General features: G+C 47.1%; 1 protein-coding gene across 2 annotated transcripts in view; it reads right to left on the bottom strand.

Annotated features, from left to right (window-relative positions):
- LOC141105616 (C-type lectin domain family 2 member E-like) overlaps positions 1-17,767 on the bottom strand; it is a 181,411-nt gene that overhangs the window by 137,740 nt on the left and 25,904 nt on the right. For both annotated transcript variants that reach the window (XM_073595569.1, XM_073595568.1), the window contains exon 2: positions 17,528-17,663. In XM_073595569.1, coding sequence (XP_073451670.1) covers positions 17,528-17,663 — 136 coding nt within the window. The remainder of the gene's footprint in view (positions 1-17,527; positions 17,664-17,767) is intronic.

The raw sequence follows: 17,767 nt of genomic DNA, 5'->3' as shown, positions 1-17,767 counted from the left end.
CAAAGAACAAAGAGGACCTCTCCTTGTTCCTCATCAGCTGAGATTTCTAACCCCACTAGACCTTCAGTCCTCTCTGAGACCTGCACTGAGAGGAATGAAGGTGTAGAATTAGGTGTGTCACAGCCAAGTACTTGTGGGCAATCTGCCTTGGTACACCGACGTCAGATTGTACCAGGCAAATTTCCCTGCCCCAGCTGCTGCACCGCCGAAAGAAGTTTGCTCCCAGCCATCCACATGCCCAGCGGTTGAATGCTAGCTTGGCAAAATTGCTAGCACTTCAACTGCTGCCTTTTCAGTTGGTAGACTCTGCCCCCTTCCATGAGTTTGTGGAATGTGCGGTTCCTCAGTGGCCAAACGCCACTTTTTCTCACGGAAGGCAATTCCGGCTCTCTACCGGCATGTGGAAGGCAATGTCCATGCCTCGCTGGACAGGGCGGTCAGCGGTAAGGTGCATATTACCGCTGACTCATGGTCCAGCAGGCATGGACAGGGACGTTACCTAAGTTTCACGGCGCATTGGGTGACTCTGCTGGCAGCTGGGAAGGATGCAGGACAAGGTGCAGTAGTGTTGGAGGTTGTTCCGCCACCACGCCTCCAAAATGCTAATGATTGTGACACACCTCTCTCCTCCACCCCCTCCTCTTCTTCTTCCTCCATGGCCTCTTCCTCGGAACCAGCGGTGCTCCGTAGTCATTCAAGGGGCTACGCAAGTACGCAGGCCAAAAGATGCCATGCGGTGCTTGAGCTGGTGTGCTTGGGGGACAGGAGCCACACTGGGGCAGAGGTTCTGTCAGCTCTGCAGGGGCAGGTTCAGAGGTGGTTGACGCCACGCCAACTTAAGGCAGGAATGGTGGTTTGCGACAATGGCACCAACCTCTTCTCTGCCCTCCGACAGGGACAAATGACCCATGTGCCCTGTTTGGCTCACGTCCTTAACTTGGTGGTGCAGCGGTTCTTGGGCAGGTACCCGGGCTTACAGGATGTCCTGAGGCAGGCCAGGAAAGTCTGTGTGCATTTCCGCCGGTCATATAATGCCAGTGCTCGGCTTACGGACCTCCAAAAGGGGTTTAACCTGCCCAAGAACCGTCTAATCTGTGACATGCCCACCAGGTGGAACTCAACGTTGGCCATGCTGCAGCGGCTGCACACGCAGCAGAGGGCCATCAATGAGTACCTGTGCGACTATGGCACCAGGACAGGGTCAGGGGAGCTTGGTTTTTTTTCCCCACGCCAGTGGGCCATGATCAGGGATGCATGCACTGTCCTGTCACCATTTGAGGAGGCCACGAGGATGGTGAGCAGTGACAGTGCATGCATCAGTGACACTGTCCCCCTTACCACCTGTTGGAGCACACGCTGCGTGGAATAATGGACAGGGCACTTGAGGCAGAACAGAGGCAGGAAAAGGAGGACTTCCGTAGCTCTCAAGGCCCCCTTTATCCAGACAGTGTTCCTGCGTGCCCGCCGATCACACAGGAAGAGGACGAGGAGGAGGAGGAGGAGGAAGATTGTGTCAGTATGGAGGTGGAGCCTGGCACTCAGCATCAGCAGCAGTCTTTAAGGGATCAGTCCCAAGAAACACATGGACTTGTACGTGGCTGGGAGGAGGTGGCTGCGGACCATGTCGTCCTTAGTGACCCAGAGGACTCCAGACCGAATGCCTCAGCAAACCTATGCTGCATGGCCTCCCTGATCCTGCAAAGCCTGCGTAAGGATCCTCGTATTCGTGGTATCAAGGAGAAGGACCAATACTGGCTGGCAACCCTCCTTGATCCACGTTACAAGGGTAAGGTTGCGGACCTTATCTTGCCATCGCAGAGGGAGCAGAGGATGAAACATCTTCTGGAGGCCTTGCAGAAAGGTCTGTGCAACGCGTTCCCAGAGACTGGGAGGTTACAAACTCCTGTTTCTGGACAACGTGTTGCTGAGGCTTCGGTCAGTCAAAGAAGGAGCGGTGGAGAAGGTGGCCGTCTGACCGATGCGTTCAGACAATTCTTTGGTCCGCAGCCCCAAGGTATGATCGGTTCCAGCAACCATCGCCAGCGTCCGTTTTACATGGTGCAGTAATACCTAGGGGCAAGATCTGACTTGGACACCTTTCCCACCGAAAATCCTCTGGGTTACTGGGTCTTGAGGATGGATCACTGGCCAGAGCTTGCACAGTATGCAATTGAGCTACTGGCCTGTCCTGCATCCAGCGTTCTTTCGGAACGCACATTCAGTGCTGCTGGAGGCTTTGTAACCGATCACAGGGTGCGTCTGTCCACCGACTCGGTCGATCGACTGACCTTCATAAAAATGAATCAGTATTTGATCACCACCAGCTACCAAGCATCTGATGCTGATGTAACCGAATAATTTTTTTTGAAATCTCAGATCCCTTCAAAGACTGCCTATGCTGATGCTGAGTGACTATACCTGAGTAATTATCCTCTTCCTCCTCAATCATCACGCTGATAGCTTGTAAGAACATTTTTGGTTGTGGGTGCCACCACCAGTGCCTAAGGCCCAATTTTTCAGCCCTTGTTTAACAGGAGCGTGTAATTACAATTTTTGATGCAATACTTTGCAGCAGGGCTCATTTCTGCGTTCCAACTAGAGTATCTGTGAGGGGTTGCAGTGTTGTGGCACCAGCACCAGTGACTAAGGCCCAATTTTTCAGCCCCTGCTTAACATGGGCGTGTAATTACAATTTTTGATGCAATACTTTGCAGCAGGGCTCTTTCCTGCATTCCAACTAGAGTGTCTGTGAGGGGTTGCAGTGTTGTGGCACCAGCACCAGTGCCTAAGGCCCAATTTTTTAGCCCCTGTTTAACAGGGGCGTGTAATTACAATTTTTGATGCAATACTTTGCAGCAGGGCTCGTTCCTGCGTTCCAACTAGAGTGTCTGTGAGGGGTTGCAGTGTTGTGGCACCAGCACCAGTGCCTAAGGCCTAATTTTTCAGCCCCTGTTCAACAGGGGCATGTAATTACAATTCTTGATCTAATATTTCACAGCAGGGCCCATTTCTGCACTCACCAAGAGCGAGTGAGGACTTACAGTGTTGTGGCACCAGCACCACCAAAGGCCCAATTTTTCTGCCCTTGTTCAACAGGGGCATGTAATTACAATTCTTGATCTAATATTTCACAGCAGGGCCCATTTCTGCACCCACCAAGAGCGAGTGAGGACTTACAGTGTTGTGGCACCAGCACCACCACCTCCACCACCAAAGGCCCAATTTTTCTGCCCTTGTTCAACAGGGGCATGTAATTACAATTCTTGATCTAATATTTCACAGCAGGGCCCATTTCTGTGCCCACCAAGAGCGAGTGGGGACTTACAGTGTTGTGGCACCAGCAGCACCACCACCACCAAAGGCCCAATTTTTCTGCCCCTGTTCAACAGGGGCATGTAATTACAATTTCTGCTGAGTATATAGGGCAGGCCCCTACTTTCAAACATCTAACTTACAAATGACTCCTACTTGCAAACGGAAGGAGACAACAGGAAGTGAGATGAAATCTACCCCTAGGAAGGAAAATTGTCTCCTGTAAGAGTTAATATGGGAAAAACATTTCTCCTTTCCACTGATGCTTTCCAATCCTTGTTCCACAAAAAAACCCAAATTTTCAAAAAACATTTGTCATTGGGACAAAAAGTGAGGTGAAATCTTCTGAAGAGGAGCACAGACAGCAAAAAAAATGTCACAGGGGTGATAACCCTTCCCTATGTTTTCCAAAAAGCTTAAAATAGATTTTTTGGCTGGAGCTAAACACGTTAAAAATGTACCAGTTAGGGGGGCGTGTCTGAACGGCGTGGTGAACTGCAGAGGAGCTCCGCTTAGCCCTCTGCAATCTACTGCCATCCGGCCCTCACAAATACCAGAATCTGCCACAAAACCCACCTAATAGCTCCTGGGCACTAGAGGAGCCTTCCCTGGGGACATCTGAGTGGATTGGCCGGCGGATTGCCTTGCTTTTAGGCCACGGCCGGCCTCACATCACAGACGCCGGCCGCCATCTTGCGGCCTACGAGATACACAGAATCCCCGGTCTCGAGTGCCGTGATCGGCGGTGCGGAGGGCGATCGGCGGGCCCGAGGCCGGGAGCGCTGTATCCGGAGTGGACCGGACTGTGAGGGGATACCAGGCAAGGCAGAGAAAGCAGGCCCTGGACACTTGCAGCATACAGCAGGCCCGAGGCCTGTGAGGCCTCCAGCATCACCGCAGTTTGGCGCCGCGACCGGAGGTAAGGGGGGCATATAATTCACCTCCACATATAGTGACCACCGGCATATCTGGCAAGTTCATAGCAAGCTCAGACCCCTCACTGACCCCGGTAACTCTGGAAGCTTCCAGTGATGGCCGCCATCTTACCACCCTCAGTAACTGACCTAGCTGGACGGTGCTTTCCCCCTTGAACCCATAAGTTGTTTCTTGCGCCCATGCTAATAGGGTGACACCACTGCTCCCGCAGACCTGCCTTTCCTCCCCAGTCCCCCTCATCCCCGCGGAGGATAGGTTTTGATGGAGAGAGACTGACTATGGATGGCTGACGACCCGTACCGCTGAGTCCCGTGCTATCCCGACAGCTACAGGCTATCTCCATAGCATAGCACACCCACATAATACATGGCGGCAGCTAGCTCACACTCCACGGAGCCTACTGACCCTCAACAAGGCACCATACAGAGGTATCTACTTAGAACGGCGCCGATTGATCCCCGAACTCCCAAAGACAAGATGGCGCCCGGCCGCAACCCAGGGAAGACCAAGCCTCCCACTTAAACTCCAGCAGCAGCTCACACAGCAGAGGACAATAATGAGAGACTTCAGAATTCTAAAGGAGAGCCATCAGCCTCCTGCGCGAGGCCAGTCTCATCGCCCGACACAGGCACCGGGGAATCCCAGTCTGTTACGTATCCCCTATCAGGAGAACCCATCAGAACGGAAGCGGCTGCCCTCCTCTCTGCCTTTAGAATGGATTTCGAATCCTGGGCAAGTAAAATGGAAGATTCCCCCCACGTGGAGCTGAACGCTCTGAGGCAACAAGTCACAGCTAACGAGGAAACAGTATCGGTCTTAACCACTGCTCAGGATGACCACGAGGCACATATAACAGCCCTTGAATCCTCATCCGCGACGCACCTACGCCACCAGCAACTCCGCATAGAAGACAGCGAAAATCGCAGTCGCAGAAATAACATTAGACTGCAAGGTATACCGGAGGCAACATCTGGAGCAGAATTGAAACCCACTGTCATAACTATCCTCAATAAAGCACTGGGAAGAGAGGCAACATCACCAATTGAACTGGATCGTGTTCACAGGGTAGGAGGGCCAGGGGGGGCCCGAGATGGTCGCCCCCGCGATGTTTTATGTCGGGTCCACTATTACACTTTAAAAGAAGAGATCATGCGAAAAGCATGGAACTTGGGTCCTGCCGACTTCTTTGGTGCCCCTATTCACCTGTATCCTGACTTATCTCGCAATACGCTGTATATGCGTAGAGTGGTGCGCCCTCTACTTGACCTTATACCGCAAGCTGGAGCTACCTATACATGGGGTCACCCCTTCAGCATTAAGGTGACACGGGGCGGCAGCAGGTTTACGCTCTCTGATCCAGACCAACTGCCCGACTTTTTCCTCTTTATTGAACAAGATCCGGTAGAAGTCTTGAACTGGTTAGACCCTCCAGAAGATAGATCAGGACAGGTGGGACTTGGTCCACTTCCACAGCGTCGCAGACGTACTAGGTCTAGATCAGTTTCTTCCGGCCCAGGGAGAAGAAGACCTACTTCCCCAGAAGATTAATTCAACAGCTAGGTAGAGACTGATGGCTTGTTTTGTCTCCACTGGCTCTTCCCCTGCTCTTTGCCAATTTACTATTTGGCTGGGGTTCGGGTGAGAACATGGATTGAAGTCACTCTTACGCCTCTCACTATGAAGAGCGTCAGGTAATGTGAATGTATACCAATGCTATGTTTTTGTGTTTTTCTTTTTCCCTTTTTCTCTGTTGTTTTTCTAAAGATGTTTTGCATTGTCTCAGATTGATCCCTCTCACCCTTCCATGATAATATATGCAGTGGGGGATGTGTGGCGGGGGTGGGGGATACCTTTCTGGGGGGGGTCTGGCACCCGGTTTTACTCAATCTCTGCTGCAGAGAATACAGGTCTAAGGGGCGCTACACATAGGGCGGAGGATTGCCCCACGGGGGGGTCCCCCACTCTCCCTACCCTCCATATACCCACATTATTGTTTTGGTGCAGTAACTTTCTTTATATACATGAGACAATGTAATAGTTTTATATATACCTCAGGGTTAACTATTTAAATCCAATGCACACACTTGGTTGATTGTTATCATTTGTTGTTGTTAAGCTGCCTTATGCCACACACTCGTTTTAAATATCAAGTGTGCCATACATACTACTTGCATGCCTGGTATGCTGTTGGGATCACGGCTCAGATCCATTCATCTCATTTTTTTCCCTCACAATAGGACAGGCACGGTTTGTGCCTAAAGCGTGAATTTTCACGCAGTGTTCTGCGTTAGCGAACACATTAGTTTTCCAGACACATCTTTTTAGGTGTCTTTTCATTTATATCTTATTTCTTCCATTACCCTCACACTCCTTCTATTTTTCTTCCTCCTCTCCCTCTTACCCCCCCCCCTCCCTTGTTTGTTTTTCTTCTTCTTCATCTCTTCTTTTTTTCTTTTTTCTTTCCTTTTATGCTCCCTATACCTTTCCTCCATATTTTAATACTTTCTCTTTTTTATAGCTTTTGGCACTCCAGCATGGCCCACACGGTGACTTTGCGCCCACACCTGAAACTTTGTTCGTATAATGTAAACAGACTTAACGTAGCGTCAAAACGTGGGAAAATTTTATATCAGATGCACAAAAGACAGGCCAGCATACTTGATCATGTGGCGGATCCCCAGGGCAGGTATGTCTTTGTAAAAATCTCATTATGGGGGACTAAATTTACAATAGCTAACGTTTACTTGCCTAACACACACCAAGTCCCATCAGCCTTGCAATACCTAAAGATTTTGGCGGGTTTCACGGAGGGCAAGCTCATACTCAGAGGGGACTTCAATACTCCCCTGGATCCACTTTTGGATTCATCGACATCCCGTTCCTCTATATCCTTTCCAAAAATATGGGCCCTAAAACGTGCCATCTACAATATGCATCTCATTGACGTATGGCGAATACTATATCCGGACTCACGAAACTACACACACTTCTCCAACGTTCACCAATCATACAGTCGTTTAGATTATTTTTTAGTCGAGCACGGCTGCTTAGATTGGTCCCCCAATTGTGAAATAGACCCTATGGTTTGGTCCAACCACTCACCTATATTCCTGACGCTTGCAATCCCCTCTACTCCAATAAAAGAATGGACATGGAGGTTAAACGACTCTCTCTTGACTGAACCAGGGTTTGATACACAGATAGCGGAGACGATATCAAACTTTTTCACAGACCACACATCTGATGACACCTCACCACCCATTAAATGGGAAACATTAAAGGCGGTATTACGGGGTAGGTTTATTCAAATGTGTGCCCGCATGAAATAAGAACGCTCAGCTGCGATAGTGACGGCAGTACACAAGCTTAGGACGCTAGAAACTACTCATAAACGCTCCCCGACGGTGGAAGTGCTTGCGGAAGTTTCTTCCGCTCGCACTCAGCTTAGAGAGTTATATGAGGCATCAGCCCGCACGTTTGCGAACAAATTAGCCTTTCATCAATACAAATTTTGAGATAAATGTGGTAGATCCCTGGCTCGCACCCTTCACACCAAACAACCTAACACCTTTATACCCCATATACGGGACAGTTCTGTGAAAACTGTCTCATCACCTTCTGAGATGGGACGGGTGTTCTGGGACTTTTATCGATCCCTATATAATATACCTACAACGAGCTCCATTGAACCTCCCTTTACCACAGCGGAAACACAAGCCTTATACATCGAGCAAACTGCACTACCCACTCTTGACAGCGAAACGATAGAGGACCTTGAGGCCCCAATTTCAGAGGACGAGGTTGCCCACGGCATTGCCTCTACCCCATCTGGTAAAAGCCCGGGTCCTGATGGCTTTACTCCAAAATTCTACAAACAATATGCTCCCCTTCTTACTCCCTTCTTAACAAAAGTATTTAACTCCATCTCTGAACGATCAGTGTTCCCGCCACAAACCTTAGAGGCACATATCACCCTCATCCCCAAACCAAACAAAGACCTAACTGTTTGTGCTAATTACCGACTTATTTCGCTAATAGGAGTAGATCTAAAGGTGTACACGAAAATATTAGCTAATAGGTTGCAACCATTCTTACCCCGCTTAATACACCTAGACCAGGTTGGCTTTGTGAGTGGAAGAGAGGCGCGCGACAACACCCTAAAAACACTCCTCATTGCGGATTATGCTCGGGCCCACAATATCCCATTGTGCCTTCTCACAGTCGATGCGGAAAAGGCCTTCGACCGTGTCGACTGGCAATTTCTCCGCTTATCATTACAACAACTAGGTCTAGGCCAAAACATGATCTCCAGAATAATGTCCCTCTACACACCTCCTTCCGCTAGGATTAGACTAAACGGTTCCCTATCTCCTAAATTTACTATACACAATGGTACGCGACAGGGGTGCCCCCTGTCCCCCATTCTTTATGTGATTGTCATGGAACACCTAGCCATTGCCCTTAGGAACAATCCGGCCATACATGGGGTTAGTATAGGCCCACTACACACTAAAACTGCCTTATTTGCTGATGACCTACTCATGTTTGTAACCCAACCGCAAGTTTCCTTACCCTCCATTATGCAGGAGTTTCAGAGGTTTGGAGAGGTTAGTAACTTTAAAGTTAATCTTAATAAATCAGAAATCCTCAACATTTCACTCTCCACAGCGGCTCTCCAACAGCTCACGACTTCCTTCCCTTTTAAGACAAGCTCCACATCTATCCGCTATCTAGGAATCCATATTCCAACAGTTCTTCTCAACTATTCTCCAGCAACTTCACCCCTTTACTTACTAGAACTCAAGCAGATCTGACCACATATGCCTCTAAACAGCTCTCCTGGTTGGGTAGGGTGAATGTCTTGAAGATGGACGTTCTCCCTCGATTCCTATACCTTTTTCAGACCATTCCTATCCATATCCCCACCTCGTCCTTTAAAAGTCTCCCTCAGATCTTTTCTAAATTCTTATGGCAGGGACGTCGCCCCAGGATAAAACATGACACAATGATTCTCCCGAAGGTCGGGGGGGGTGCGGGGGTCCCAGATGCCTCTATATACCATAAGGCAGCGGTACTCGTGCATATAGTGGATTGGTTCCACCACTCTTCCTCCAAACTTTGGGTTCAATTAGAGAAATATCTTAACCACTTGAGCCCCGGACCATTATGCTGCCTAAGGACCAGAGGTCTTTTTCCAATTTGGCACTGCGTCGCTTTAACTGCTAATTGCGCGGTCATGCAATGCTGTACCCAAACAAAATTTGCGTCCTTTTCTTCCCACAAATAGAGCTTTCTTTTGATGGTATTTGATCACCTCTGCGGTTTTTATTTTTTGCGCTATAAACGGAAAAAGACCGAAAGTTTTGAAAAAAAATGATATTTTCTACTTTTTGTTATAAAAAAAATCCAATAAACTCAATTTTAGTCATACATTTGGGCCAAAATGTATTCGGCCACATGTCTTTGGTAAAAAAAATGTCAATAAGCGTATATTTATTGGTTTGCGCAAAAGTTATAGCGTCTACAAACTAGGGTACATTTTCTGTAATTTACACAGCTTTTAGTTTATGACTGCCTATGTCATTTCTTGAGGTGCTAAAATGGCAAAAAATATTTACAAAAAGTGGTCACTAAATGATATATTGCTCACACAGGCCATGGGCCTATGTAGAATTGCACCCCGAAATACATTCTGCTGCTTCTCCTGAGTATGGGGATACCACATGTGTGGGACTTTTTGGGAGCCTAGCCGCGTACGGGGCCCCGAAAACCAATCACCGCCTTCAGGATTTCTAAGGGTGTAAATTTATGATTTCACTCTTCACTGCCTATCACAGTTTCGGAGGCCATGGAATGCCCAGGTGGCACAACCCCCCCCCCCAAATGACCCCATTTTGGAAAGTAGACACCCCAAGCTATTTGCTGAGAGGCATATTGAGTCCATGGAATATTTTATATTTTGACACAAGTTGCGGGAAAGTGACACATTTTTTTTTTTTTTTGCACAAAGTTGTCACTAAATGATATATTGCTCACACAGGCCATGGGCATATGTGGAATTGCACCCCAAAATACATTTAGCTGCTTATCCTGAGTATGGGGATACCACATGTGTGGGACTTTTTGGGAGCCTAGCCGCGTACGGGCCCCGAAAACCAATCACCGCTTTCAGGATTTCTAAGGGTGTAAATTTATGATTTCACTCTTCACTGCCTATCACAGTTTCGGAGGCCATGGAATGCCCAGGTGGCACAACCCCCCCCCCCCCAAATGACCCCATTTTGGAAAGTAGACACCCCAAGCTATTTGCTGAGAGGCATATTGAGTCCATGGAATATTTTATATTTTGACACAAGTTGCGGGAAAGTGACACATTTTTTTTTTTTTTGCACAAAGTTGTCACTAAATGATATATTGCTCACACGGGCCATGGGCATATGTGGAATTGCACCCCAAAATACATTTAGCTGCTTCTCCTGAGTATGGGGATACCACATGTGTGGGACTTTTTGGGAGCCTAGCCGTGCACGGGACCCCGAAATCCAATCACTGCCTTCAGGATTTCTAAGGGTGAAAATTTTTGATTTCACTCTTCACTGCCTATCACAGTTTCGGAGGCCATGGAATGCCCAGGTGGCACAAAACCCCCCCACATGACCCCATTTTGGAAAGTAGACACCCCAAGCTTTTTGCTGAGAGGCATGGTGAGTGTTTTGTAGCTCTCATTTGTTTTTGAAAATGAAGAAAGACAAGAAAAAACTTTTTTTTTTTTCTTTTTTCAATTTTCAAAACTTCGTGACAAAAAGTGAGGTCTGCAAAATACTCACTATACCGCTCAGCAAATAGCTTGGGGTGTCTACTTTCCAAAATGGGGTCATTTGGGGGGGGTTGTGCCACCTGGGCATTCCATGGTCTCCGAAACTGTGATAGGCAGTGAAGAGTGAAATCAAAAATTCACGCCCTTAGAAAGCCTGAAGGCGGTGCTTGGTTTTCGGGGTCCCGTGCGCGGCTAGGCTCCCAAAAAGTCTCACACATGTGGTATCCCCGTACTCAGGAGAAGCAGCAGAATGTATTTTGGGGTGTAATTTCACATTCCCATGGCATGTTTGAGCAATATATCATTTAGTGACAATTTTGTGCAAAAAAAAAAAAATTTGTCTCTTTCCCGCAACTTGTGTCGCAATATAAAATATTCCATGGACTCGACATGCCTCTCAGCAAATAGCTTGGGGTGTCTACTTTCCAAAATGGGGTCATTTGGGGGGGTTTTGAACTGTCCTGGCATTTTATGCACAACATTTAGAAGCTTATGTCACACATCACCCACTCTTCTAAGCACTTGAAGACAAAGCCCTTTCTAACACTTATTGTTTACATGAAAAAGTTATTTTTTTTTTGCAAGAAAATTACTTTGAACTCCCAAACATTATATATTTTTTTAAAGCAAATGCCCTACAGATTAAAATGGTGGGTGTTTCATTTTTTTTTTTCACACAGTATTTGCGCAGCGATTTTTCAAATGCATTTTTTGGGGAAAAAACACACTTTTTTAAATTTTAATGCACTAAAACACACTATATTGCCCAAATGTTTGATGAAATAAAAAAGATGATCTTAGGCCGAGTACATGGATACCAAACATGACATGCTTTACAATTGCGCACAAACGTGCAGTGGCAACAAAATAAATACATTTTTAAAAGCCTTTAAAAGCCTTTACAGGTTACCACTTTAGATTTACAGAGGAGGTCTACTGCAAAAATTACTGCCCTCGATCTGACCTTCGCGGTGATACCTCACATGCATGGTGCAATTGCTGTTTACGTTTGACGACAGACCGCCACTTGCGTTCGCCTTAGCGCGAGAGCAGGGGGCGACAGGGGTGCTTTTTTTTTTTTTTTTTTTTCTTTATTATTTTTTTGCTTTTTTATCTTATTTTTAAACTGTTCCTTTCATTTTTTTTTTTAATCATTTTTATTGTTATCTCTGGGAATGTAAATATCCCCTATGATAGCAATAGGTAGTGACAGGTACTCTTTTTTGAAAAAATTGGAGTCTATTAGACCCTAGATCTCTCCTCTGCCCTCAAAGCATCTGACCACACCAAGATCGGTGTGATAAAATGCTTCCCCAATTTCCCAATGGCGCTATTTACATCCGGCGAAATCTAAGTCATAAAATGCTCGTAGCTTCCGGTTTCTTAGGCCATAGAGATGTTTGGAGCCACTCTGGTCTCTGATCAGCTCTATGGTCAGCTGGCTGAATCACCGGCTGCATTTTCAGGTTCCCTGTTGAGACAGGAGAGCCAGAGAAAAACACGGAAGACGGTGGGGGGGGCATTCCCTCCCACGGCTTGTAAAAGCAGTCTAGAGGCTAATTAGCCGCTAGGATTGCTTTTACATGAAAGCCGACCGCTGGCTGAAAAGAATGATACCAAGATGATACCTAAACCTGCAGGCATAATTCTGGTATAACCACTCAAAGTTGTGAATGGCGTACCTGAAGACAAAAAAATGGTTAACAATAAAGCACAGTAAACGGTAAAGTATAAAAAATTGCATACCTGAAAAGCAAATTTGATAAAACATAATAACAATAAAACATTGCAGAATAGAACACAGTAAAAAAGAGCAGAACAATAGAGAGAGAATAGAGAGAGAGGGAACAATAAAACGACAACTATTTTTTTTTATTTTATATATTTTTTTTTTTTTACACTTTTTTTTGTAACTAACTTTTATAACGGTAACCGGTTCCAGGTTCGGGTCTCTCAAAATGCGATGGCATCTTGGAAGACCCTGTGAAAGTGTGTCTAGTCTGTGCAATGCTGTACCCTACGCTAATACTCAACTAGTATATGGTAGCGTTCAAAACATTCACCAATGCAAAGACCAGGATTGTCAGGACAGGAGGGACAATAATAGCGGGTGTCACACCTATATCCGCGCTTGCTGCAGACACAACATCTTTTTTGGGGGGGTTCGTTGGGTAGGGGTACTCGGGAGGACATAAAGAAAATGCCTCTCATGCAGCCGACTGCATTTGGTTGGGGATGTGAATGGGGGAAGTACGGGCGCTGCAGAAGCGGTGGGTTCCCAATTAGGATTGGCGAATGCAGCAGGAAGGGCATTATGGGCACGACGGGCCTGTGTTTGTCTTCTTGGTGGCAGCGGGACACTACTTGTGCTTGCCACCTCACCAGCTTGAACTGCACTTATGGGACTCGCCACGTCACCAAGTGTTACTGCAGTGCTGGTTTGACTACGACCGGGGTGTACTAGGCCACTGGTGCTTGCCAGTTCCCCAAAACGCTACCAAAAAAACTGTTAGCGATCGCAGGGATCAGGCCTGACTCTGCGAACGTTGCAGTTATGCGTTTAGTCTTTTGTAAGTGACAGTGATCGATCGATACTGCACTTGGGTGGGCTGGGCTGGGCCGGGCGGAGGGGCAAAACGCAGGTGCTAGCAGGTATCTGTGCTGATCCCGCTAACACTGCGTTTTTGGGAACCCTAAACTGCTGGGGACGCTAGTATAGATCTGATCGGATCAGATATTGATCCGTTCAGATACTATACCACTAAGGGAGGTGTACAGTGCGTGCGTGGGTGTTAGCGGTACTGGCGCTAACCTGACGCTGCCTGGGGCTGGTGCTTGCTTGCCAGTTCCCCAAAACGCTACCAAAAAAACTGTTAGCGATCGCAGGGATCAGGCCTGACTCTGCGAACGCTGCAGTTATGCATTTAGTGTTTTGTAAGTGTCAGTGATCGATCGATACTGCACTTGGGTGGGCTGGGCTGGGCTGGGCCGGGCGGAGGGGCAAAACGCAGGTGCTAGCAGGTATCTGGGCTGATCCCGCTAACACTGCGTTTTTGGGAACCCTAAACTGCTGGGGACGCTAGTATAGATCTGATCGGATCAGATATTGATCCGATCAGATACTATACCACTAAGGGAGGTGTACGGTGCGTGCGTGGGTGTTAGCGGTACTGGCGCTAATCTGACGCTGCCTGGGGCGACGCATATCACCGCCGGGCGATCAGGGGGCTAAACCTTTATTCGGTAATAAACTGCGGGTGCCCTGACACTATAAAAAATAAACGAACTAACCAGCGTCACCCGTAACACTTATACGGTGATCAGTGGTGAAAGGGTTAACTAGGGGGCCATCAAGGGGTTAAAACATTTATTAGGTAGTATATGGGGGTCCCTGTCGCTATAAAACGCTGACGGCGAACCTAAATATTTACGTCCCTAACTAGCGTCACCAGCGACACTAATACAGCGATCAGAAAAATGATCGCTTAGCGACACTGGTGACAGGGGGTGATCAAGGGGTTAAAACTTTATTAGGGGGGGTTAGGGGGGTATCCTAGACCTAAAGGGGGGTAATACTCACTGTTCCAACACTGTAACTGTCACAAACTGACACCAATGCAGTAATCAGAAAAAAAAAAAAAAAACTGCTGGTGTCAGTTTGTGACGGGGGGGGGGGGTGATCGGGGGGGGATCGGGGGGCGATCGGGGGGGGGGGATCGGGGTGTTTTGTGTGCCTGGCATGTTCTACTGTGTGTGTGTAGTGTTGTGCACTCACATACCTGTCTTCTCTCCTCGGGCCGGAACGGAAATTACCGAGCCGAGGAAAGATGAGATCATTTCCTTTGCTGCTGTTTAGCATACAGCAGCAAAGGAATGATGTGATTGGCCGGCGGCGATCACGAGGGGGGGGCCACGAACGGATGGCCTCCCCCTCACCTCTGATCGCCGTGGGACAAAAGACGACCGCCTCGGGCACCGGGGGGGTCCGATCGGACCCCCCACCCCGGAAGGCAAATCACGTACATGTACGTGATTTTGCCTGTCCGTGCCACCTTGCCGACGTACATCGGCGTGAGGCGGTCGTCAAGTGGTTAATGAGGTTGATCTTTGCGCCCTGCCGTGGACTCCTACGGCTCGGCGTGGGGACAGCACACTTTCTACTGCTCTTACTCGTCAAACTCTCCAGATTTGGGACCGCATGATCTCAGCGAGTAAATTGTCTAAAATCCAGGGCCCAATGACCCCTCTCTTCGGGACTTCAGCCTTCCCCCCAGCAGCAAATAAGTTGAGATTTGGACCCTGGAGTAGGGATAGCCATAGACGTTTAGCACAGGTCTTACGCGCTGACCCATCTTTGAGAATGGACATTAGGGCCCTCAACAACATGGTTACAAAGGGGTCAAATAATGTCATACATACGTACTTTCCCCTCCATCTCAGAAATACTGGCCGACCCATCAGACTTCGATGAGCTGCTTCAACAACCGGACCCGCCAAAACATGTAGTATCACTGTTGTATTCCCTACTACTGAACGAATACGCCCCTGACCTTCTAACATATACACAGAAACGGGAAACGGAGCTACGCCCCCACTGATTGGCAAAAAAGCTTTATCCTAACGCATAGGATTTCCCTGGCAACTAAGAACCAAGAAAAAGGATTTAAATTGTTAACGAGGTGGTACAGATGCCCAGTGGATATTAAACGGTTTAACCCCTCTCTGACAGACGTGTGTTGGAGATGCCTGTCCTCTAGCAGGACAATGCTTCACATCTGGTGGGCTTGCCCTCCAATCAGGAAACTATGGCAAAAGGTCTTTGATCTTTACAGCAGGCTGTTGGCGACATCAATCAAGCCCACACCAGAGATAGCCCTATTATCTATACTCCCGGGCCCCCTCAAGTCGATTAAAAAAGATGTACTGCGCCACTTTCTGGCAGCAGTTAGGACAGTAATCCCACGACATTGGAAAACGGCAGATGTGCCTTCCTTGGGAGAATGGGCTGTTGAAGTGGACCAGATAAGAGATCTGGAGCGTCTGTTGGCGCAGGAAGCGGGGAAAGAGGAACAATTTTCCGCCACCTGGGCCTTGTGGTCAATGTTTCGATATTCTGATGAATTCACCTTATGGGTCAGAGATACCCCACCCTTACCCGCCGATTAGTCATGCTGGAGTGCCTAGTACCTCAGGTACCATCCCTTACTTCTACTCACGATCTTATTTCTGACTTTTTCTGTTTCCCCTTCGTTAAGTACTGAACCAATCACTCACACATATAGTTAAAGATCATATCCTCGGAATAGTTAAATGATTTGATTATCTATAATAGGTGAATAAAAGATCCCTACAGCATTCTAATTCGTTGAGAGGGAGCCCTCAGACAACACCAACCCGCGAAACCACAAGGTTCAATATATGTTGGCTCCCAATCGCATATTATTCTTCTCCTATATCAAAGATTTCAATATATAACATGATATACCAGTAGTTCACCTAAAGATGCATATTAAAATGATCACTCCAGTATATACATGGTTAAGGTACACTTCGCTAATCTATGTATACTATCTAAGATGTTACACTGTAAAGAACGGTATTTTTCTGTTATATTTTTTTTTTGTTCTTACTTTTGAAATAAACTAAGATTGAAAAGAAAAATGTACCAGTTCAAAATTACAAACAGATTCTACTTAACAACAAACCTACAGTCCCTGTCTTGTTTGCACCACCTGTATACTGCTGTTCAGAGTACAGAGCCTGTATACTGCTGTTTCCTTTTTTAATTTGGGTGCGGGGTTCCCCTTATTATCCATACAAGACCCAAAGGGCCTGGTAATGGACTGGGGGGTACCCATGCCGTTTGTCTCACTGATTTTCATCCATATTGCCAGGACCCGACATGACATTAAACCCGCAAGCAGTTTTAAATGAGATTTTTTTCCTTTAAAAATGTCATTTTGTGCAGGGACTGTTCTAAACATGGGAAACACGCGCCACTTTACAGGCATACTATAGACACCCCCCAGGTACGATATATTAAAGGAATATTTCACTTTTTTTTTTACTTTAAGCATCATTAAAATCACTGCTCCCGAAAAAACTACAGTTTTTAAAAGTTTTTTTTGCATTGATCCATGTCCCCTGGGGTAGGACCCGGGTCCCCAAACCCTTTTTAGGACAATACCATGCAAATTAGCCTTTAAAATTAGCACTTTTGATTTCGATAGTTCGAGTCCCATAGACGTCAATGGGGTTCTAACGTTCGTGCGAATTTTCGGTCCGTTCGCGGGTTCTGGTGCGAACCGAACCGGGGGGTGTTCGGCTCATCCCTAGTCACAAATAAAAGAAAGACTATTGCAGATGTAATTATTTATTTTTCCTGACTTTGTCTAGGCTGTAAAAGCCCGGGGCTACAACTGAGCTTTACATTTCCTCAACCAACAATTCCCCGGTTCTTACCATATCTTGATAAATCCTGAAGAATTTCTGGTTTGGTTTTGGAAATGACAAATCCGCGGTGTTCTTCTTCCACCGTAATTTCTCTTATTGGACAGATGAAAATGTCTTTATTACTCCATTGGGTTTTTGTTACGATCTATAAAAGAGAAAAATCACATAGGAATGAATGGGATTTCCACATGAAAATGTGTGTTCATGGGAAGAATGTGGACATCTTTGAAAAGACACTTATGAGTAAAA

Source organism: Aquarana catesbeiana, linkage group LG08, assembly GCF_042186555.1.
Source record: "Aquarana catesbeiana isolate 2022-GZ linkage group LG08, ASM4218655v1, whole genome shotgun sequence".
Classification (NCBI taxonomy): domain Eukaryota; kingdom Metazoa; phylum Chordata; class Amphibia; order Anura; family Ranidae; genus Aquarana; species Aquarana catesbeiana.
Note: the sequence above shows the minus strand (reverse complement) of the source record. Positions and strands in the feature narration are given on the sequence as shown.